General features: G+C 42.1%; 1 protein-coding gene across 6 annotated transcripts in view; it reads left to right on the forward strand.

Annotated features, from left to right (window-relative positions):
• The window catches only part of LOC140731902 (protein phosphatase PTC7 homolog), a 137,352-nt gene that overhangs the window by 85,904 nt on the left and 26,572 nt on the right, over positions 1–24,876 (forward strand). For 2 of the 6 annotated variants that reach the window (XR_012099933.1, XR_012099935.1), the window contains 2 exons: positions 642–1,648; positions 7,944–8,845. The exons of 1 other annotated variant lie outside the window; for it this stretch is intronic. Coding sequence is in view for 2 of the 5 variants with exons in the window: in XM_073053868.1 (XP_072909969.1) it covers positions 7,944–8,066 (123 nt within the window). In the remaining 3 variants the exon portion in view is untranslated. 3 more of the 6 variants (XR_012099934.1, XM_073053868.1, XM_073053869.1) reach the window with 3 other exon arrangements.

Consider the following 24,876-nt stretch of genomic DNA (forward strand, 5'->3'; position numbering starts at 1 on the left):
CAAAAGAAAGGAAATTATAGGCCAGTTAACCTAACCTAGTATCATCAAGTCTCTGGTATTTCCAGTTGTGATGTATGGCTATGAGAGCTGGACTACTTGTAAGGCTGAATACAAAAGAATCAATGCCTTTGTACTTGGATGCTGGAGGAAAGTGTTAAAGGGTTTGTTGGACAGCAAGAAGATCCAACAAGTCAATACTTGAAGAAATACAGCCAGACTACTCATTAGGAGGCCTGAGGCATTTGATAAGGTACCCCATGCAAGTCTTATTGAGAAAGTAAGGAAGTATGAGATCCAAGGGGACCTTGCTTTGTGGATCCAGAACTGGCTTGCCCACAGAAGGCAAAAGGTGTTTATAGATGGGTCATATTCTGCATTGAGGTCGGTCACCAGTGGGGTGCCTGAGGGATCTGTTCTGGGACCCTTACTCTTCATGATTTGTATAAATGACCTGGATGAGGAAGTGGAGGGATGGGTTAGTAAGTTTGCTGATGACCATAAGGCACTAAGTTTGGAGGTATTGTGGATAGTGTGGAGGGCTGTCAGAAGTTACAGCAGGACATTGATAGGATGCAAAATTGGGCTGATAAGTGGCAGATGGAGTTCAACCCAGATAAGTGTGAAGTGGTTCATTTTGGTAGGTCAAATATGATGGCAGAATACACCTTCTCCTCGTTATATGCATCTTCAGACAATGCGGATTCACAGTTATGCGAGGAACCTATTTCTACCAATGTCTCCTTATATGCGTCCAAAACTCTCAGTTATGTGAGGAGCACTGCTTTCCCGCCAATACAAGTCATGTGCGCACACCTCACAGTCTCACTGTTGGGACGAGAAGCACCACTTTCCTACCAATACAAGTCAGGTGTGCACGCCTCACGGTCTCACTCCCGTCAGTCTCGCATTGGTTTTGGCAACGTGTGGATATGTGATCTTGTGCTCCTAAACTTTTGTTGGTTTTACCTACGGTGCAGTGATTTTGTGCTTGAAATATTTAACTATGCATCCTAAGCGTCCGATGTCAATTCCTGGGCCATCAGCCAAGCAGCAGAAAATCGCTTTAACACTTGAAAAAAAGTTGGAAATTATAAACAGTGTGGGATGCTATTGCCGGGAACAGAAACTTGCCTTTAAAGTTCTTTTGTTGCTTGACAATGCACCAGCCCATCCTAAACATTTGGACAGCATTCATCCTAACATAACAGTGCGTTTCCTGCCGCCTAACACAACATCGCTGATTCAGCTACTTGACCAAGGTGTGATCCACATTCAAGGTGTATTTTTTTTTTATGGCGAACTATCTCTCAAATGCTGCAAGCAACAGACGATTTTGAAAATCCCGGGAGTTTACCAACGGTGAGGTAATGGTGGAAGTCGGAACAAATGGCGATGGACGTAGACCCAAGTTTAGAACGGAGTCAGCATTTCAGTCGTTCCCTGCCGTCAACCCTTCTTCCCTACAAGCAAATTTATGCTGAAAAGCAAAACAAGCAACCCTCACCACTTTATTCAAACCGGTGTCATTTCCTGCTGCCAGCAGTTCTAAGAGCTCCATGAGTCTTCCTTCAACCCTTGCTGTGCTTGATATAATCCCGACACCACAACAGCCACTCATCTCTCAGAGCGAACACACCCACCACTGTCGGTGAGTACTGTACACCTGAGTATGTTAACTTTCTGTGATTTATTACGATGAATATAACCTTAAATTGATGAAATATAATACAAATCTTGCCTCGTGGTACTGCTTTTGTGTGGTATTGGTATGAAAATGTGAATAAATTACAGATAAAACATATTCAGGAAGCCCTCTGGAAGGCATCCCTATTCTCTCCATTTAAATAATTATTCACATTATGAGTTTTCATATTATGCGACAGCTGTGAGGAATGTATCCCCCGCATATAACGAGGATAGGGTGTATAGTATTAATGATAAGACTCTTGGCAGTGAGGGGGATCAGAGGGATTTTGGGGTCCGAGTCCATAGGACGCTCAGAGCAGCTGTGCAGGTTGACTATGTAGTTAAGAAGGCTTACAGTATATTGGCCTTCATCGATCGTGGAATTGAATGTAGGAGCTGAGAGGTAATGTTGCAGCTATATAGGACCCTGGTCAGACCCCACTCGGAGTACTGTGCTTAGTTCTGGTTGCCTCACTACAGGAAGGATGTGGAAGCCATACAAAGGATGCAGAGGAGATTTACAAGGATGTTGCCTGGATTGGGGAGCATGCCGTATGAGAATAGGTTGAGTGAACTTGGCCTTTTCTCCTTGGAGCGAAGGAGGTTGAGAGGTGACCTGATAGAGGTGTGTAAGATGTTGAGAGGCGTTGATCATGTGGATAGTCAGAGGCTTTTCCCCAGGGCTGAAATGGTTGCCACAAGAGGACACAGGTTTAAGGTGCTGGGGAGTAGGTACAGAGGAGATGTCAGGGATAAGTTTTTTACTCAGAGAGTGGTGAGTGCATGGATTGGGCTGCTGGCAAAGGTGGTGGAGGCGGGTATGATAGGGTCTTTTAAGAGACTTTTGGACAGGTACATTGAGCTTAGAAAAATAGAGGGCTACAGGTATCCCCCGCTATCCGAAGGTAGAGCGTTCCTATGAAACAGTTTGTACGCCGAAATGTCGTAAAGCGAAGAAGAAATTATCATTTATTTATATGGGAAAAACTTTTGAGCGTTCCCAGACCCAAAAAAACCTACCAAATCATACCAAATAACACATAAAACCTAAAATAACACAAACATATAGTAAAAGCAGGAATGATACGATAAAGACTCAGCTATATAAAGTAGAATTATTGTATGTATGGTGTAGTTTCACTTACCATAATCGGGAAGACAGCAAGCCAAAATCGATTTGGAGAAAAAAAATACATGCATACGCACGTACACTCATGCGTACACACCTGCCTGCACAACGCTTCACGGTCATGATAGTCTTTTTTGTGGTAAACGCACGCATAAAGTGGGCGTCTTTTTTCGTAGAAGCGAAAATCCTCTGGTTATCGAAAACAGGTACTAATGTAGGTCTTTCATAACAGCAAGCTGTTGTAAAGTGAATGTTCGAAAAACGGTGGTCACCTGTAAAGGTAAGTCTAGTAATTTCTAGGGCAGGGACATGTTTGGCACAACCTTGTGGGCCGAAGGGCCTGTATTGTGCTGTAGGTTTTCTATGTTCTATGATTATGAAAGAAAAGCTCAAATATTTTGGCCACATCATGAGAAGGTATGATTCCATGGAAAAGACTTATGTTAGGTAAAACAGAAGGTAAAAGAGGGAGAGAATGACAGAGGCTATGATGGATAGATAATATTACTCAGACAATGCATATGACCTTGGGGGATCTTGGGGAGGCAGTTTCCAACAAGAAACGTGGTGTGCAAGAATTCAGGAGGTCACAAAGAGTTGGACTCAACGACTGAACAACAACAGCCTAACCTCAGTTGTTGGGATAGTGTTGGAGTCTACTATTAAGGATGAGGTTTCAAGGTACTTAGAGACTAATGATAAAATAAGTCAAAGTCAGCATGGTTTCTGTGAAGGGAAATCTTGCCTGACCATTCTGTTGGAGTTCCTCGAGGAAGTAACATGCAGGTTGGACAGAAGAGAAGCAGTGGATGTCATTTACTTGGATTTTCAGAAGGTATTTGATAAGGTGTCACACATGAGGCTACTTAACAGGATAAAATCCCATGGCATTACAGGAGAGATACTGGCATAGATAGAGGAATGGCTGACAGGCAGGAGGCAGCAAGTGGGAATAAGCAAAGTATTTTTTGATTTGTTTCCAGTGACTAGTGGTGTTCCTCAGGGACCAATACCTTTAACGTTGTTTGCCATTGATTTGGGTAATGGAGTTGATGGCTTTGTGGCAAAGTTGCAGATGATATGGAAGATAGGTAGAGGGGTAGGTGTGCAGAGGAAGCAATGCAATTGCAGTAGGACTTTGACAAATTGGAAGAATGGGGAAGAAAGTGGCAGTTGGAATACAGTGTTGGGAAATGCATGATGATGCATTTTGGTAAAAGGAAGAATAGTGCAGACTATTATCTAAATGGGGAGAAGTTTCAAACATCAGAGGTGCAGAGGGGTTTAGGAATCCTCATGCAAGACTCCCAGAAGGTTAATTTTCAGGTTGAGTGTATGGTATTGAAGGCAAATGCAATGTTGGCATTTATTTCAAGGAGAGTAGAATATAAAAGGAGATAATGCTGAGCCTTTATTAGACACTAGTCAGGTCGCACTTGGAGTATTGTCAACAGGTTTGGACCCCATATCTCAGAAAGGGTGTGTCAGCCATTGGAGAGAGTCCAGAGGATGTTCTTGAGGATGATCCTAGGAATGAAGGGGTTAACCTTTGAGGAGCATTTGGCACCCTTGGGCCTGTATTCTCTGAAATTTAGAACAATATGGGGGATCTCATTGAAACCTACTGAATGTTGAAAGGATTATATAGAGTGGATATGGAGAGGAAGTTTCCTATAGAGTGAGTATCCAGAACTAGAGGGTACAGCTTCACAATTTAGGGGCAACCTTTTAAAACAGGGGTTAGGAGGAATTTTTTAGACAAAGAGTAGTGCACTTGTGGAATGCTCTACCACAGACTGCAGTGGAGGCCAAGTCCATGAGTATATTTAAGGTGGAAGTTGATTGTTTCCTGTTCGGTCAGGGCATCAAAGGAAGCAGGTGTATGAAGTTGGATGGGATCAGCCGTTATAGAATGGCAGAAAAGACGCAATGGGCTGAATGGCCTGCTTCTGCTCCCATGTTTGATAGCTTTATGGTCTTATCCCTCAATCACCTATGTTCCAAGGGATAAAGTTCTAGCCTGTTCAATCTCTCCCTATAATTCATGCCCTCCAGTCCAGCAATATTCATATATATCTCTTCCAACACTTTCCAGCTGAGTGACATCTTTATTTGTACAACTTTAAAATAACACCTCAACTCCCTTACTCAGTGCACACCAAATGCTACCTTCATCAACATGGCTTTCAACCTAGGATGTTGTGCCAAAGGAATTAAATTAATAATTAAAAACCTAACTAATCTAGTCCCTCTGCTACACAAATCCATATCCTTCCATTCACTGAATATTCAACTGGCTATCTAAAAGTCATTCATGTTTGCTGTCACTTCAATCCCTGGCAGCATTCCAGGCACCCACGCACTCACTACAAACAAAAGATTGTTCTGCTCATTTCCTTTGAACCCACCTGATTTGCATGCCTCTAGTATTAGAAATTTCTGATTCTGAACGGCACAGTTCTCGAGGAGACATTGGATTGTGTAGCAAGAGAAAGATTTCAAAAGAAGTGAGCGGGGCAGTGTTGACATTCTGCATGCCAGAGGACCTGATGAGAGGTTTGATTGTGCATAATTGGGCACTGGGCAAAGATCAACAAAAAGGAGTTAGGTTTATCAGAGCAGCCATTGCATGAGTGGGCCAGTGTTAGAGTGGGGAGCTGAGGCTTTGGCTTATAAAGACTTCAATGGAAGCTGTAGGTATATTTTCATTTAATTTTTCTCATTTCTTTCTTACTGCACCTTTAGAGCAGTGTGGATGCCATGCAGAATATGCTCCTATTCTGGGATGTAGGCAAGCAAGGAGACCTCCTGTGTCCCTGACAACTACACCTGCAAAAAGTGCATCCAGCTGCACTTTATTTTAGACTTTGTTAAGGAATTGGAACTGGAGCTGGATGAATTCCAGACTATTCCAGCGGCTGAGAAGTTGATCAGCAGGTGATCAAGAGGTCGGTAACCAGTGGAGTGCCTCAGGGATCTGTTCAGGGACCCCTTCTCTTCGTGAGTTTTATAAATGACATGGATGAGGAAGTGCAGGGATGGGTTAGTAAATACAGTATGTAAATACAAATGGCAAGACTCTTGGCAGTGTGGAAGATCAGAGGGATCTTGGGGTCCAAATCCATAGGACACTCTAAGCTGCCGCACAGGTTGCCTATGTGTTTAGAAGATGTACGGTGTATTGGCCTTCATCAACCGTGGGGCTGAGTTTAAGAGCCAAGAGGTAATGTTGCAGCTATTTAGGACCCTGGTCAGACCCCACTTGGAGTCCTGTGCCCAGTTCTGGTCGCCTCACTACAGGAAGGATGTGGAAGCCATAGAAAGGGTGCAGAGGAGATTTACAAGGATGTTGCCCGGATTGGGGAGCATGCCTTATGAGGATAGGTTGAGTGAACTCGGCCTTTTCTCCTTGGAGCGAAGGAGGTTGAGAGGTGACCTGATAGAGGTGTGTAAGATAATGAGAGGCATTGATCGTGTTGATAGTCAGAGGGTTTTTCCCAGGGCTGAGATGGGTAACACAGGAGGGGAGTTTTAAGGTGCTTGGAAGTAAGTACGGAGGAGATGTTAGGGGCGAGTTTTTTACGCAGAGGGTGGTGAGTGCATGGAATGGGCTGCTGGCGATGGTGGTGGAGGCAGATATGATAGGATCTTTTCAGAGACTCCTAGATAGGTACATGGAGCTTAGAGGGCTATGGGTAACCCTAGGTAATTCCTAAAATAAGTACATGTTTGGCACGGCATCGTGGGCTGAAGGGTATTGTGCTGTAGGTTTTCCATATCTTTCTATACAGGGAGGTAGTTACACTCAAGATGCAGGACACAGGTAACTGGATGACCGTCAGGAGGGGGAAAGGAGTACCCTTGGGCTGTTTTCCTCAACAGCAGGTATACCACTTTAGATAATATTGGGGGAGGTGACCTAGGAAGGGAAAGCCACAGCAGTCAGGTCTCTTGCACTGAGTCTGGCTTTATGGCTCCAAAGGGAAGGAGGAAGAAGAGGCAAGCTGTAGCGATAGGGGATTCATTGGTTAGGGGGACAGTGGGTTCTATGGATGAGAACAAAATTCCTGGAAGGTATGTAGTCTTCCCAATCCCAGGATTAGGGATATCCTGGATTGAGTCCACAGTATTAAGTGGGAGGGTGAGCAGCCAGAGATTGGATTGATGTTTGGACTGGTGACATGGGTAGGAAGGGTGATGAAGTCCTGCAAAGGGAATTAAGTTAACGGACAGGACCTCCAGTGTTGTGACCTCAGGACTGCTACCCTGCCACATGTCAGTGAGGTCAGAAAAAGGAAGATCATACAGTTTAGGAGATGGTGCAGGAGGGAGGGCTTCAGAATTTTGGATCATTGGGCTCTCTTCCAGGGAAGATGGGACCTGTACAAAAGGGACATTTTGCACCTGAACTGTAGGGGACTAACATCCTTGCAGGAAGGTTTGCTAGTGTTATTTGAGAGGATTTAAACTGGAGTTGAAGGGTATGGGAGCCAGAATGTCAGAGCAGAGAGTAGAGTGGCTTTTTTTTGGAAAGATGTTGTTAATCGTTTAACAAAGTCAGGATTCAAAAGATTGAGCTTGGTGGGACTAATGTTATGAGTTGTGTATATTTCAATGTAAAGAGTATCGTAGGAAAGGCGAATGAGCTTAGGGCATGGATCAGCATGTGGAATTATGAGCAGTTATTTGAAAACAACCCAAAACCACTGAGACTATACCTGGGTAATTGACAATTGTCAGACTCCCATTTTGCAGCGAATGGAGTGAGATGCGTTTTCACCGCAGCTGCACTTTTTATATCTTACATTCCACTGATAGATTCATTTTAAGTTTGAAGATTCATTATTTTTGTTGAAGGATTTATGACTTAACTACAATGGCAGGAAGTCGATCCAGTATTGAATTGAGAAGCGGCAAGACCTTTCCCTAAACAGAACAAACGGAACAAATAAAGAAATTGGAGGAACCTGTTACTTTAGCAGAAATACTTTCTTCAATACAAGATATGAAATTTGAATTTGGTTCACTTAACACAAAGATTGATAAACTGATGGATGTTAATGGAAAGTATGAAAAATCCATTTTTACTGTTCAAGAATCTTTGAAGAATTTGGATTTTCAATTTCAGATGCTCAAACAGACTACCCATCGAATTGAGAGGAAACAGGAATTATTCAGGCACACTATTAATGAACAAGAATTGAAGATGTCATCTATGGAAAAGAAAATTAATGAAGTCACTTTGGAATGATCAAGAACGAAGAAAAAAATGATTGATTTAGACAGCAGAGCATGCCGGAGGAATTTATGCATATTGGGTTTGCCTGAAAATGCTGAAACTGGTGACTTGTTAAAGTCCTTCTCAGATATGTTGCATTCACTTTTTAGTGAGATTCTTGAAGCGAACCCTGTACTTGATAGAGTGCATAGATCCCGAGATTTTGACACTCAACTGAATTACGTCCACAACCACTCATACTTTGCTTGCATTATTTTACAACCAAAGAAGCTATACTCCGAGAGGCAAGAAAAAGAGGAAAGCTAGTCTACAATTCAACAGAAATTCGTATAGAGGAAGACTTTGCTCCTGAGATTTTTGCCGAAAGAAGGAAATACCAGGAATTGATGATTGAATTGTATAAAAGAAAATGTCGCCCATCGCTCCATTATCCAGCTCGTCTGATAATTTTTCCGCCTGACTCTCAGCCACAAAAGATTCGTTCTCCAGATGAAGGGTGGGAATTTATTAAGAGCTTTAAATCAATGCCGATTGTAACTTGAATAGGTAATTCTGAGCTGGGAGATGTTTATAGATGACTTGAGGAAAGTCTGTTCTATGCTTTATGGATGTCTGTACAGGACTTGGCTTATTTAATTTTTTTCTTTATTTGATAATAATTAGTATATATCTATAGTTACTTTGAAGAAAACCTAACATTCCGCACCGGACCTGGTTTGATTTAATTTTTTTTCTCGCTTGTCTTAATATTAATATAGCTTTGGGTTTGTATAGCTTTTTTTAATATGATTTGTAAGTTTTAAAAATAAAACTTCAGTTGTAATGTATTATTTGCTTGGATTTATTCTTTTTTGAATGCATGATTAATATACTTTAGATGAATTTAAGATGGCCGTCACCAGTTACGTTTTAACTATTGTTAGACATAACATTACAGTATTTGAAATTTGTTCATCTCTTTTATTATGTCTAAAATCGGTGGGGTAAACATAAAACTTTGTTAATAAAGCTGCAAAATGGAGGTTGGGGTCAAGGGTCATTAGGTTTAGCATGTGACCTTCCTATTGGGTTACTACTCAGGCTTCGGGGGAGAAGGGTGATGCTATTAGAGTGTTTTTTTTTCTCGACTGGGCAATTCTTTTCTATCAATTATGTTGGCACTTCTGGTCAAGTCAGTGCTGTTTTTTTCCTTTGGATTTAGTTTGTACTTGCACAATAGCTTTCTTTATAAAACTTTAAATTAAATCTTAAACATGGATGCTAATAAAATTAATATAATTTGGAATTTGAATGGCATGATCATCCTATTAAGTGTAAAAAGATTTTTAAGAAATTAAAAGCACCATGTGGATATTATTTCTGCATAATAAACTCGTGTACGGAGACAGGATGAAGATCGCTTTTTTAATTTCTGGAAGGGACCTTTATATCACTCTTTATCAACAAGTAAAGTTAGAGGGGTATCTATTTTTGTTAACTCTAAAATCCCTTTTGTACATTTTAATACTGTTACTGATTTGATTGGAAGATATTTAATTGTCACTGATCTATTATGTAGTCTAAAGGTAGCTTTGGTGTGTGTTTATGCACCTAATTCAGACAGTCCTAAATTTTTTAAGAAGCTTTTTTCTGAGCTCCCAAATCCAAATGAATATAAGTTGATTATGGGCAGTGACTTTAACTGTTGTCTTAATCTGGCGATTGACAGGTCATCAACCAATCCGTTGCTTCCTAATAAAGCGGCGACCTGTATTAATTATTTTCTATTAGAATATGGCCTGGTCGATATCTGGAGAGATAAACACCCTAATGACAAAGATTTTTCTTAGAATTGATTATTTTTTTCTAGATGCACAGTTGTTGTATTCTGTTGCTGAGTGTGCGTATGACGTCATTGCGCTGTTGGATCACGCGCCTATGAAATTAACTCTGAAGCTCTCTGATAATATTTTGAAAATGTCACAGTGGAGATTGAATCCTGTATTGTTAAAGGATCCAGCTTTTGTTAGTTTTATCAAGGAGCAAATTTCTTTATTTTTTGAACTTAATACAACTGAAGGTATGTCATATTTGGTTATAATGGATACGATGAAATCCTTTCTTAGGGGACAGATAATTTCATATTCAGCAGGTTTAAGAAGGAAAACCAAAGTGGATCTTTTAGTGATTACTAATAAAATTAGAGAGCTAGATAAAGCGTATTCAGTAAGACCTAGTGAAGATCTATGTATAAGGAAAGGGTTGAACTCCAAACACAATATGATCTGCTTTTGACCTTCCCCATTGAGCAGCAAATTTTTAAATCTAAAAGTCAATTTTATATACATGATGATTAATCAGGTAAACTGCTGGCCGGTCAGTTAAAGGCAATATGGTAAGAAGACAGATTTTGAAAGTATGTAGACCAGATAGAACTGAAACATTAGACCCTTATGAAATTAACAAGATATTAAGATATAAGATAAGATATTTATGGATTTCTATTCTAATCTTTATAAATCTGAATTTTCTGATAATTCTATTATTATGAATAGATCCTTTTTTAAATTGATTTTTTAATGCATTTTCTACAACACTACAAAAAAAAACCCCAAGAACGAAATAGGAAATTAATACAGTGCAAGATTAGCATACAGTGGTAAAATAATACAGAATATAATAATTGAAAAAGCACCCAAATTGAAGTCGTGTAAAGTTAGTATCCACCCCCACCCCCGCAAGAAAAAAAAACTCCAGACCAACCAGAACAAAATGTAGGAAATATAAATCAGAACATTCAAACCCCCAAAACTGTAGATACAATTAAAAACAGAAGATAATAATGCCTACAAAAAAAAGCTGAAAGCAAGGGACTGAAAAAGAAACTTAGTCAAAAGGAAAGTTATGAAAATACTCAATAAAAGGTCCCCAGACCTTATGAAACTTTATGTCCGAATTAAGAATTGAGTAATGAATTTTTTCAAGATCTAAACAGGACATAATATCATTAAGTCATTGAGCGTGCGTGGGTGGGGCAACATCTCTCCATCTAAGAAGAATTAGACGTCTAGCCAGGAGAGAAGCAAAAGATAATATTTGACGTTTGGTCAAACTCAAACGTATATCTGTCTCAGCCAAGAAACCAAAAAGAGCAATTAAAGGGTTAGGTTCTAAGTGGCGATTCAGAATACAGGATAAAGTTAAGAAAACATCCCTCCAAAATTTCCCTAGACTAGGACAGGTCCAGTACATATGAATGAGAGAAGCCTCGCCACTTTTGCATTTATCACAAAGAGGACTAATATTAGGATAAAATTGAGATAATTTAGATTTGGACATATGAGTCTTATGAACAATCTTAAACTGTAAAAGATAGTGGCGAGCACAAAGAGAAGTTGAGTTAACCGACTTGAGAATCGAGTTCCAAACCTCATCAGATAAAGGGATATTTAAGTCATGCTCCCAAGCCATTCTGTTTTTATCCAAAGGGGCGTGACGAAAGGATACTAATTTATCACGAATAAAAGATATTAAACCTTTACACAATGGATTAATTGAAAAAAACAAGTCCATAGCATTTTTCTCGGTCATCTCAGGGAATTTGGGTAATAAAGGATTAATGAAGTGTCTGATTTGGAGATACCTAAAGAAATGGGCATTAGGTAGATTATTTATGATCAAATACCTTTTAATATTGCTAAAAATTATTTTACCTATCTTGGTATTAAAATTACTAAAAATTTTAAAGATTTATATAAATATAATTTTCTTCCTCTAATTGGAAATACATAACAAATGCTTTTTAAATGGTCGCCTATGACGATGTCATTAATTGGTCGAATAAATGCTATAAAAATGGCAATTTTACCAAAATTTTTATATACGTTTCAAGCTGTTCCATCCTTTGTCCCGAAAATGTTTTTTGATAGAATAGATTCTATGATCCTGTTGTGGCGACCCACTTCCCAGCGCGCTCGAACCGGCTCACAAAGTGGCACGCGCCGGCATTGAGGCCGGTCCCAAAGAGGGCGCCAAGCCTGCTTCACCAGCAAGGGGAAAAGCCCCCGCGCGGGACGGGACTGTGAATACACATAGCATATAGCATATATATGCATATATCAGGAAGGCTTTAAAGCGAGGCCGCAAAGTTTGAATAAACCTCTTTTGTAACTGCAGCTCACCGACTCCGTGTCGTTATTGCAGCGCTGCGTGTAGCACACCGCTACACTGTCATATATCTGGAATAATAAGAGTTCTAGAGTGAGTAAACCTTTATTTCAAAAATTAAAAAAAGATGGAGGCTTGGTGTTACAAAACTTTAGATTTTAGTACTGGGCAATTAATATTCGATATATCACTTTTTGGATTCACGGTATAGATAATCAGGACTGTCCTTCATGGTTGGACTTGGAGGAGAACTCAGTAAGGGGGTTTTCCTTGGTTTCTTTACTGGGAGCTCCTCTTACTTTTTTGTTTTCTAGGATTGGTAGACAAGATCTTAGTCCCATTGTTAGACATACATTAAAAATTTGGTTTCAGTTTCACAGATTTTTTTGACTTAAATAACTTTGTTCTTTCTAGTAATATCCATCTTAACTGTTTTTTTAAACCATCAATTTTGGATAAGGCCTTTTTAACATGGAAAACTAAGGGAATAAAAACTTTTTTAGATTTGTTTTTAGAGGATTGTTTAATGTCTTTTTCGCAGCTAGTGGATAAATATGATATACCTAATGCACAGGTTTTTTAGATATTTACAAGTCGGGAATTTTTTAATGTGATTTGTTGCCGAATTACCCATTTGCTCATTTACCAAATTTGATAGATGCTATTTTTCAGCTTAAACCATTTCAAGAAGGATTGATAGTTATTATATATAAACGGCTAATGAATTTACGAATGATGTCTAATGATAGATTAAACGTGCTTGGGAATTGGAACTTAAGGAGTCACTTTCAGATGATCAATGGAATAAAATTTATCATTTAGTTAACAATTCATCTACCTGCGCCCGTCACTCCTTGATTCAGCTCAAGGTATGTCAAAAGATAAACTAGTGGATATTTTTTCGAATATAAGTCCCACCTGTGACAGATGCAACACTGAGGTGGCTACCTTCACTCATATGTTTTGGTCCTGTATAAAGTTAAATAATTTTTGGAGAGATGTTTTTAGAACGTTATCAAAAGTCATAGGTTTGGACCTACAACCTAATTCACTTACGACTGTCTTTGGGATTATTCCAAAGGAAGCAGGAAATGTCCCTGATTCTGCTCAACGTATGATAGTGTTTTCAACTTTATTGGCTAGGAGAGCTATTTTGTTGTATTGGAAGGATCCTAATCCACCTACTGTTTGTTTTTCTGGCTCTCCTCCATTATGTTGTGTTTAAGTTTGGAGAAAATTAGAAGTCGGATATTTGATACATCTTTTAAATTTCAGCAAACTTGGCAACCTTTTATTCAATATTTTCATATGATCTAATTTTTCTTTCTTTTACTTTTTTAGGTAATTTTTTTTTCTCTGCGAAGTTTTAGATTTGACTAGAAGGATTTTTCCTTTTTTAAAAATATATCCTCAAAATGGACTGCCCAGTCCCCTTTTTTTTTGTTTTAGGTTAGTTTAGTGAGTTTTTTTTCTTCCTCCACAATAGAAAATTTGAGTTTTTTTTCTATGAATTGTTAAGAGGAGTTGTGGTTCCTTTTATATATTAGCTCAATATTATACTGTACATGATTTTGACAGTGTATATTCCTTTATTTGTACTTTTATTGAAATACGTATTTGAGATAACTTCTCCTCAGACTTGTATTTATCCTTATTCTTTTAAATCAATAATAAAAGATTGAAAATGAAATGATACTTGTGATGAGTTTCCAAATTGAAAAAGGTAGTATCTTTTATTCTGAAACCAGCAAAAACGAATGATCTTGTAGCAAAAAAAATCTAATGGATCTAAATTAGAAATGTAACGGTCTAATTACCAGTCAGATAGCTATATTGGACCGTAAGATATTGTGACATTCTGGGTGAGGGCTTGGTCGACAGCCCGCCCCTGCATTTCTAATGACCAGTACTGTTTATTGTTCTTGTGTTAAAATACTTTTACAGAATTATGGTGTGAAGTTCCAGTTCGTTTATTGTTACATTCTAGTTTAGGTTATACAGTTACTTGCTTGTGCATTTGTGGGTCACCCTAACTGTAACCGGGGTGTGTGATGGTCACTTCGCCTGTTTGTGTGAGACCGGGTGGGTTCACTCTCTGGGTCATGGTGCCCGGTCTGTTTTGTGTCTATCACGATAAAACTGTTGCTGAGTGAAAGAGCTTCCTCGTCTGTCATTATGGACCAAATGCTCGCCACAATATAGTAGCAGAATTAGGCCATTTGGCACATCGAATCTCCTCTGCTGTTTCAGCATAGCTGATCCAGTTTTCCTCTCGGCCCCAATCGCCTGCCTTCTCCCTATATCCCTTCATGCCCTGACCAATCAAGAATCTGTTAGTGATACTAAGCTGTATGAAACACCTTTTTACTGGGCATCTCTAGAGATGCGGCTTGTTAGTGCCTCAGCATTGAGAAACCACTTTTCTCAGACTCCATACATCTAAGGTAGATTTAGAAACATAGAAATCTACAGCACATTACAGGCCCTTCAGCCCACAATATTGTGCCCACCATGTAACCTACTCTAGAAATTGCCTAGACTTTCCCTAGCGCATAGCCCTCTATTTTTCTAAGCTCCATCTACCTATCTAAGAGGCTCTTAAAAGACCCTAGTGTTTCCGCCTCTACCACCTTTACTGGCAGTGCATTCCATGCACCCGCCACTCTCTGTGTGGGAAAACTTACCTCTGACAGCCCCCTTGTACCTACTTCCAAGCACCCTAAAACTATGCCCCCTCATGTTACCCATTTCTACCCTGGGAAAAAGCCTCTGGCTATCCACACGATCGATGCCTCTTGTCATCTTATACACCCCCATCAGGTCACCTCTCATGCTCCGTCGCTCCAAGGAGAAAAGGCCGAGTTCACTCAATCTATTCTTATAAGGCATGCTCCCCAATCCAGGCAACATCCTTGACAACGCTATGTTGACTATCCCTATTCGGATTATGTCTCTCCAAATGCTTATAAATCCTGCCTTTCAGGATCTTCTCCAACAACTTGCCCAACACTGAAGTAAGACTCACTATAATTTCCTGGGTTATCTCTACACCCTTTCTTGAACGAGGGAACAACGTTTGCAACCTTACAATCTTCTGGTTTTTCTCCCGACCCTATTGATGATGCAAATGTTATCGCCAGAGGCTCAGCACTCTCCTCCCTCGCTTCCCACAGTAGCCTGGGGTATATCTCATCCAGTCCCGATGATTTATCAACCTTTCAAAAGCACCAGCACATCCTCACTTAATGTCTGTATACTCACGTTTCAGTCTGCTGTAAGTCATCCTCACAATTGCCAAGGTTCTTTTCACTGGTGAATAGTGAAGCAAAGATTTGACTTGGGAACCGTGAGGTTGGGATGTCTCGGATTGTGTCAACGCTGTGTGATTTACTGCCCCATGTAATCACCCGTTGGCAAGAAATAACAGATCGTACACTGCGTACAATTATAAGTATGTTTATGAATGTTAACCAAAGCATTATTAAAGAAAAGAAAGATTAAAACAAATAGGCCCATTATAATTAAATAGTCAAATATGCACAGGTTGGAACTCAGCTTAATTGTCTGCTTCCCTTGGGGACCCAATCCAGGCAGGTTCCAAAGAGGTTCACTGGGATTGGACAGTATTACTATAGGGAGAGATTATACAATGTTGTTTTCTCTGGCGGCTGGGGGTGGCGGGTGTGGTGGAACCAATTTGACAGCAGCATTTAAAAGGCATTTGGACAGATAGAGAAACAGACAGGGAATGTAAGAATATTTTGACCACGTACAGGCAGATGGGATTAGTTAGATTGGCTTCATAGTTGGTATAGATATAGTGAGATGAAGGACATGTTTCTGTACAGTACAGTACAATCTTCTATGCTTATTAACTACCCTAATTCTCCAGCCACCCATCTACTCTATGAACAGCTTATAGCACTTTATTAAGTTATATGTGCTTTGGAACATGGACCTTTCGACCTATCATGTTTATACTGATCATCAAGTATTCAGCTATGATAATCCCATTGACCAGCTTCTATGTTAACTTGTAGCCTATGTCTTTGCACTACAACTGCTCATCCACTTCTCTCGTGTTGTGAACCGCATTCCACTACCCCAGACAGCGTGTTCCAGATTACAACCGTGCACTTGGTGATTTTTTTCCCCTCAGGTCACCTCTAAACTTTCTTGGTTCTTAACCTAAACCTATGCCTCCTGGGTTTGGTTGTCTTCCTTATGGGAAAATCAGTTTTTCACTATCTGCCCTATTATGTTACTCATACCTTGGTCATCTTAACATGATGCCACTCCAGCCTCCTCTGTTCCTTGGGAAACAGACCCAGAATGAAAAATAACATTCTGGCAACATCTCTCCAATGCAGTCTCATTTTCATTTTGGTCTGAGAACTAAAGCTTGCACATATTTCAGCAGCAAACATGAGGAAATCTGCAGATGCTAGAAATTCAAGCAACACACACAAAATGCTGGTGGAACACAGCAGGGCAGGCAGCATCTATAAGGAGAAACACTGCATGAAACGAAGGGTCTCGGCCCGAAACGTTGACAGTGCTTCTCCTTATAGATGCTGCCTGGCCTGCTGTGTTCCACCAGCGTTTTGTGTGAGTTACATATTTCAACTGTGGCTTCACCAGGGTTTCATTAAGTTGTGCCATGATCTTTATGCTCTTATTATCTTTGTGCCTTCTGATGAAGGCCAGCATCCTAGATACCTTCATCACCACCATTTGCAAGTACATATGCTGCCATCTTTATGGATCTATGACAAACAAGACCTCATAGAGTTCCAGTGCAGGGTTTAAATTTGTAACATTGACACTTTCCTACCACAAATGCTGCTTGGCATACTGAGTTTCTCCAACAGATTGTTTGTTATTCCAAACTCCAGCATCTGCAGTCTCTTCTGTATCCTTTAACAATCTATGGTCTTGTATATAAAGGTCCCTCTTTTCTTCATTACTGTTTTGTGCCCCACCACCCCAAAATGCACCACCCTTTTTTAACATTTTTAAGGAGGCCCCTCCCTCCCATATGCTTTATATTCAAAAAGGGCCGTACTTATTTTCAGTACTCTATATCTATCATATTCTACCTTTTGTTTACTTAATCATACCTCAGTATCGTGGCACCAGTAAGACTATAGGATGTAGGACCAATAAGGAAATTGTCTGGATTTGGGATTCTATGTTACAAGGATACAAGAACAGATTATGTAGATAAGGACCTTATTCCCTAGAATGTAGGAAATTGAGGGATGATTTGATAAACATCTATAAGATTATGAGGGGCGCCATAGTCTTTTTCCTAGAGGAGATGTTAAAAACAAGAGGTTATAGGTTTCAGAACAGAGGTGGGAGATTTAAAAGGGACATTAGGGGCAACTTCATGCAAAGAATGGTGTGTAGTTAGAATGAACTGCCAGAAATAGTGATTGAGGTGGGTACAATAGCAACATTTAAAAGCCGTCTGTTATGAGACGCTCTCAACCACGTCATCTTCTGAGATTAAAACACTGTAACTCTCCCGAGTATGGATAGCTGGGCAGCATGCTTAAGGGCATAGGACTTACCGTTAATTAATAATGATGTTTTGAGTGCCGAGAATTGAGTATTCAAGGAAGACCTGAACATAGCTTCTGTACTCAGTCATAAACCTAATGTTTGTTTTGTGCTCAGTTTCTCGATCCTATTTGAGACCGTGTCTCAATCCCAGCCTCGGATATTCCAGCATTTGGGTCTGTCAGGGACTCTTGTCACAGTATGATTGAGCTATCTCGGACCAAGCTGTGTTTTAGAGTCTATTCTTTGCTGTTACTAGCCACTACGAAGATATTTCCAGACAGAGCCTGGAAATTCATGACTTCCAGGTGGCATTGGTCAACCTTTGCAAGGTGGAAACCAAAGTCATTTGGGAAAGCCAGTTGGACCTGCTCCAGAGCCAGTACATCTTCCAACCCCAAGAGAATTGATGGTAACCCGGGCTCTTGCTGTGGCTTTCTCATTCAATGCTCATTAGTATTTAAACTTAAGCTTTTCCTGGTTCCCTTCAACGCATGGAAAAGTGGCCTTCATTATCTCTCTCCAGTCTGAAGAGCCCTGGCCTGAGGTCAGAGTTCTGCGTGTTTCAGAGGAATTCATGGCCACCATGAGGAAGATGTTTCATTACCTCGCCTCAGACCGCCTGATGAAGATTCGACAGGGGTGGGGGTGGATGGTCATCAGCTGATTACACGATCTAATTTTGGACCGTGACCCAGAAGAGTGGTTGGAACAGGGAATCCTTGGCTATGCTATACGGCTACGAACTCCCAAGACAAACTGAAGGATGCCCTTGCCATAGGAGAGCCAGCAGAGAACTTTTAGAAGTTCTCATCGACCAGTCCATCTGCCTCAATAATTGTCTGGCAGAGTGAAAGTGGGGCAAGTTCAGGAGGTCAAAGAAAGCTGGTCTGAGCCCAGTTCCTAGCATTGCAGTTCCACTCCTCAACCTCAGGCCACGACCAAAATCCAGTTGAACCCATGCAGGTCAGTTGCGCTAGACTCTCTGCTGATGAAATGTCCCGTCTTTGGAGTCGAGGTTGCTGTTTTTATTGCAGAGAAGCAGGTGATCTGCAGATTGAATGTCTGAAGCTGTAGCCACCTGGAGAACTGCTAACACCATCCAGCGTTGGGAGGACTGCAATGGTAGCAGCCATTCTGGCTTCGTGCTGAAAGCGGAGTTCACTTGAGCTAAGAACTTGAGGCAGGTGAAGGCTTGTTGGGATTTTCTGGATTTATAAACTGCCTGTCCGTTCAACTTACATCTGACTTGAGCCAGTCCATGCCCACAACTGTCTTGGACAGCCGACTGCTAGGTTCTGGGCACATACAGCAACAGACTGTGAAATTGCAGATGAGGATAGGGGATCATGTGGAAAACATTAGTTTCTACTTTACTGACTCTCCACTCATACCCCTGATCCTTGGGTACCCTTGGCTGTCCTAGCATGACCTATCTGTGGACTGGAGAGAGGGGAAAATTATTATAAGAGGCTTTATTTATGGTATGGTGTTCTGACACCCTGGCTCTCTAATGACCAGCGACCTATAAGAGGGCAGGCTTCAGTGCAAGGGAACCTGAGACTTTCTGGAGACCTAGTCCAGACCTTCAGCAGACAAGTGGTTCTGGCCAATGGGACAGTGTGAGTCCTGACATAGTCAAGTTAGAATCCTGCAGGAACTAGTGAGAGGGAGAAGACCAAGGAAATGCCCAAGCAATCTGGGAGACTTGCCGTTAAGCTGAAGTGAACCAGCACCAGGTCTCAAAGAAGTTAAAAGACTCCTTTACGCCGATCTTTGATGCCTATTCCCCAGGATGCAAGAACTGTCTGTAACACCACACTGCCGTTGCCTGTGGCTACAGAGGGGGGAGGGTCACACTCTGACTTGGCAACTGTTTCCACAGAATGTACTTAGTGAGCTCTGAGAGAGGTCTCTGAAGCCTGTTGAATCACCCCTGTCACCGATCCGGAGGAGATAGTACAAACTGGTTGAAATCCCCTCTGTTGATAAGGAATTAGAAGAGGTCTTCAGCAAGGCAAAGGCCTTGACTCTTCCACCACACTGACCCTGTGACTGTGCCATAGGCCTGCTGCTTGGTACTTGTCCTCCACCATGAAGGAGTATATAATAGAAGCTCTTGCCACGAGCTTCATTTGGCCCTCCACCTCACCCACCAGCACAAATTTCTTCTGCAATTGGATTCTCAGCTTCCTAACCGGAAGACCACAATCTGTGTGGATTTGTGGTATTATCTCCTCCTCGCTAATGATCAACACTGGTGCACCTCAGGGGTGTATGCTTAGCCCACTGCTCTACTCTTTCTATATCCATGACTGTGTTGCTAGGCATAGCTCAAATACCATCTATACATTTGCTGATGAATTAAACATTGTAGAATCTCAGGTGGTGACAAGAGGGTGTACAGGAGTGAGATAGGCCAACTAGTGGAGTGGTGCCGCAGCAACAACCTGGCACTCAACGTCAGTAAGATGAAAGAGCTGATTGTGGACTTCAGGAAGGGTAAGACGAAGGAACAGATACCAATCCTCATAGAGGGATCAGAAGTGGAGAGACTGAGCAATTTCAAGTTTCTGGGTGTTAAGATCTCTGAGGACCTAACCTAGTCCCAACATATCGATGCAGTTATAAAGTAGGAAGTTGTAAAGTTTGAAGAGATTTAGCATGTCAACAAATACACTCAAAAAACTTTTATAGATAATACCATGGAGAGCATTCTGGCAGGCTGCATCACTGTCTGGTATGGGGGTTGAGTGGCTACTGTACAGGACCAAAAGAAGCTGCAGAGGGTTGTACATTTAGTTGGCTCCATTGTGTATTAGCCTACAAACTACCCAGGACCTCTTCAAGGAGCGATGTCTCAAAGCACCCAGGGCATACCCTTTTCTCACTGTTACCATCAGGTAGGAGGTACAGAAGCCTGAAGGCACACACTCAGCAATTCAGGAACTGCTTCATCCCCTCTGCCATCTGATTCCTAAATGGACATTGAACCCGTGAACACTGCTTCACTTTTTAATATATTTTTCTGTTTCTTTGTGCGATTATTAATCTATTTAATATACGTATATTGTAATTGATTTGCTTATTTTTTTCTCTCTCTGCTATATTATGTATTGCATTGAACTGCTGCTGCTAAGTTAACAAATTTCACGTCACATGCCAGTGATAATAAACATGATTCTGATTCTTTGTACAAAAGAGCAATGTGCATTGATTACAGAGGATTAACCAAGAATCACTACCCCCTTCCTCTTAAGAATATGGCTTTTGAGATCCTCCAAGGGGTGAGCGTATACACAAAATTAGACCTCTGGAGTGCCTACAACCTGGTGTATATCAGGGAGGGCGATGAATAGAAGATGGCATTCAATATACCCACAGGGCACTACGAGTACCTTTGGATTTGCAACCACCCTAGCTGTTTTCCAAGCCTATATAAATGAAGTGCTCTGGGATATTCTCCATAAGTGTGTCTTCGTAAACTACCAAGACCCAGGCTGTCAGAGACTGGCCACCACCATCTAATATCAAACAGGTCCAGTGATTCCTGGGGTTTGCTAACTTCTACTGGAACTTCAGCTTGGTAGCAGCTCTGCTGACAGCCCTAACTAAGAAATCCACTAACTATTTTGTCTGGACTACTGAAGCAGAGGCTGCTTTTAGAAACAAACATACAGCACAATACTGGCCCTTCGGCCCACAAAGCTGTGCTGAACATGTCCTATCTTAGAACTACCTAGGCTTTATCCATAGCCCTCTATTTTTCAAAGCTCCATGTAGCCATCCAGGAGCCTCTTAAAAGACCCTATCATTTCCGCCTCCACCACAGCTGCCGGCAGCCCATTCTACGCACTCACCACTCTCTGCATAAAAAACCTAACCCTGACATCTCCTCTGTAACTGCTTCCAAGCATCTTAAAACTATGCCCTCTTGTGCTAGCCATTTCAGCCCTGGAGAAAAGCCTCTGACTATCCACACGATCAATGCCTCTCATCATCTTATACACCTCTATCAGATCACCTCTCATCCTCCGTCGCTCCAAGGAGAAAAGGCCGAGTTCACTCAACCTATTCTCATAAGGCATGCTCCCCAACCCAGGCAACATCCTTGTAAATCTCCTCTGCACCCTTTCTATGGCTTCCACATCATTCCTGTAGTGAGGTGACCAAAATTGAGCACAGTACTCCAAGTGGGATCTGACCAGTGTCCTATATAGCTGCAACATTACCTCTCAGCTCTTAAACTCAATCCCATGATTGATGAAGACCAATGCACTGTATGCCTTCTTAACCACGGAGTTTTGCAGAGCTTAAACAGCGATTTACGCTGTCTCCCATCTTGGTTTCTCCTAATCTGGTCCTTTCCTTCATTGTGGAAGTGGATGTATCCGATATCAGAGTAGGTTCAGTCTTGTCTCACTGATCACCTTTGGACAGTAGACTGCCCCATGTGTATTCTTCTCTAGGCTGCTATCCCTGGCAGAGAGGAACTATGACATCAGGAATTGGGAGCCTCTTGCAATTGAAGCAATGGCATCACAGGCTGGAGAGGGCCAAGAACACTTTTATCATTTGGACTGACCTTAAGAACCTTGCCTATATTCAGGGGGCCAAGAGGCTGAATTCCAGACAAGTCAGGTGGTCTTTGTTATTTAACAAGTTTAATTTCATCCTGACCTATCGATTGGTGTCTAAGAACCAGAAGCCTGTCCTGAGTACTGTGTCCTGTTCTGGTCGCCTCACTATAGGAAGGATGTGGAAGCATTGGAAAGGGTACAGAGGAGATTTACCAGGATGCTGCCTGGTTTAGAGAGTATGGATTATGATCAGAGATTAAGGGAGCTAGGGCTTTACTCTTTGGAGAGAAGGAGGATGAGAGGAGACATGATAGAGGTGTACAAAATATTAAGAGGAATAGATGGAGTAGACAGCCAGCACCTCTTCCCCAGGGCACCACTGCTCAGTACAAAAGGACATGGCTTTAAGGTAAGGGGAGGGAAGTTCAAGGGGGATATTAGAGGAAGGTTTTTCACTCAGAGAGTGGTTGGTGCGTGGAATGCACTGTCTCAGTCAGTGGTGGAGGCAGATACACTAGTGAAGTTTAAGAGACTACTAGACAGGTATATGGAGGAATTTAAGGTGGGGGGTTATATGGGAGGCAGGGTTTGAGGGTTGGCATAACATCGTGGGCTGAAGGGCTGTACTGCTCTATGTTCTATGATGCCCTGTCCTGCCAGTTTAATGAACCGGAATGAGAGAAGCACCCTACCATTATTTTGCCCTGAGCCAAAATGATAGCGCCAATTCATTGGAGAATCTCCGCTCCTGTTCAGGAGACTCAAGCACAAGGGGTGATTTCTGAGAACAGCCCTCCGGGTCAGCTGTTCGTCCCAAGTTCCATCTGGTCCCAGGTACTGCAATGGGGACATTAGTCAAGAATGGCCGTACACCCAGGGATGGCCAGGACCCTTGAGTTGATCAAGTGGAGGTGTTGGTGGCCCAGAATGATGAGAGAAGTTCAGCAGAATGTGCAGGCATGCGAATTTTGTGCCCAGAACAAGGAGCACTATACCTGACCTCAACCCCCTACCCGGGACTAAAAGATCTTGGGCACACATCTCCCGTCATCCGAGGGGAAATCAGTCGTCATCGTGGTTGTTGATTGGTTTTCAAAAGCCTGCAAGTTCATTGCCTTGGAGGTTACCTTCCGTGGTGGAGATGGCTGAGGTTGTCCTGGACCAGGTCTTCAGGGCCCATGGATTCCAGGTGTACATTGTTATTTCTTCAGCAGTTTGAACGGGGCACGACTGTCCAAGCACGTGGAGGTCGGCCAGTGAGAACAGTGGGAAGAGTTTAAAAGGAGACCGCTTTACAGTGTGGACTTTGGAGTAGTGGGAGACAGAGTAGGAAGGCTCTGGCACAGTGGGGCTTCGGTGATAACGGGTCAAGGCGGGGTTTAGAATGCAGCCAAGAAGAATGTGTGTGAGGCTGGTTTTCTGTGCTCAGTGTCAAATGTGGGAGGTCCTGGAGAATCCCGGACGACCACATCTGCACCCGGTGCATCAAGATGCAACTCCTAAGGGACCGCGTTAGGGAACTGGAGAAGTAGCTCGATGACCTTCGTCTGGTCAGGGAGAGTGAGGAGATGATAGAGAGATAGTCACTCTGGGGCCTGGGTAGACAGATAAGTGGGTAATGTCAGGAGAGGGAAGGGCAAGAAGCAGGTGCTAGAGAGTACCCCAGTGACTGTCCCCTTAACAATAAGTACACCTGTTTGAGTACTGTTGGGGGAGACAGCCTACCTGAGGGAAGCAACAGTGCCTCTGGCACAGAGTCTGTCCCTGCGACTCAGAAGGGGAGGGAAGGGAAGAGGATGGCGGCAGTGATAGGGGACTCTATCGTTGGGGGTAAGACAGACGATACTGTGGACGCAGGAAACAAACGCGAATGGCAGTTTGTCTCCCAGGTGCCAGGGTCTGGGATGTTTCTGATCACGTCCACGATATCCTGAAGTGGGATGGAGAACAGCCAGAGGCCATGGTACATATTGGTACCAACGATATAGCTAGGAAAAGGGAAGAGGTCCTGAAAGCAGACTACAGGGAGTTAGGAAGGAAGTTGAGAAGTAGGACCAAAAAGGTAGTCATCTCGGGATTACTGCCTGTGCCACGTGACAGTGAGTATAGGAATAGAATGAGATGGAGGATAAACATGTGGCTGAGGGATTGGAGCAGGGGGCAGGCATTTAGATTTTTGGATCATTGGGACCTCTTCTGGGGCAGGTGTGACCTGTATGAAAAGGATGGGTTACACTTGAATCTGAGGGGGACCAATATCCTGGCGGGGAGGTTTGCAAAGGCTATTGAGGAGAGTTTAAACTAGAATTGCTGGGGGGGTGGTGGGAACCAAACTGAAGTGACGGAAGAAAGGGAGTTTGGCTCACAAATAGAAAAAGCTTGGAGACAGTGCGCAAAGCAGGTGATAGAGAAGGGACACACTCAGACCGATGGTTTGAGATGTGTCTATTTTAATGTGAGGAGTATTATGAACAAAGTGGTTGAGCTTAGAGCGTGGATCAGCATGTGGGGCTATGATGTTGTGACCATTA

This window comes from Hemitrygon akajei, chromosome 8 (assembly GCF_048418815.1).
Source record: "Hemitrygon akajei chromosome 8, sHemAka1.3, whole genome shotgun sequence".
Lineage (NCBI taxonomy): Eukaryota > Metazoa > Chordata > Chondrichthyes > Myliobatiformes > Dasyatidae > Hemitrygon > Hemitrygon akajei.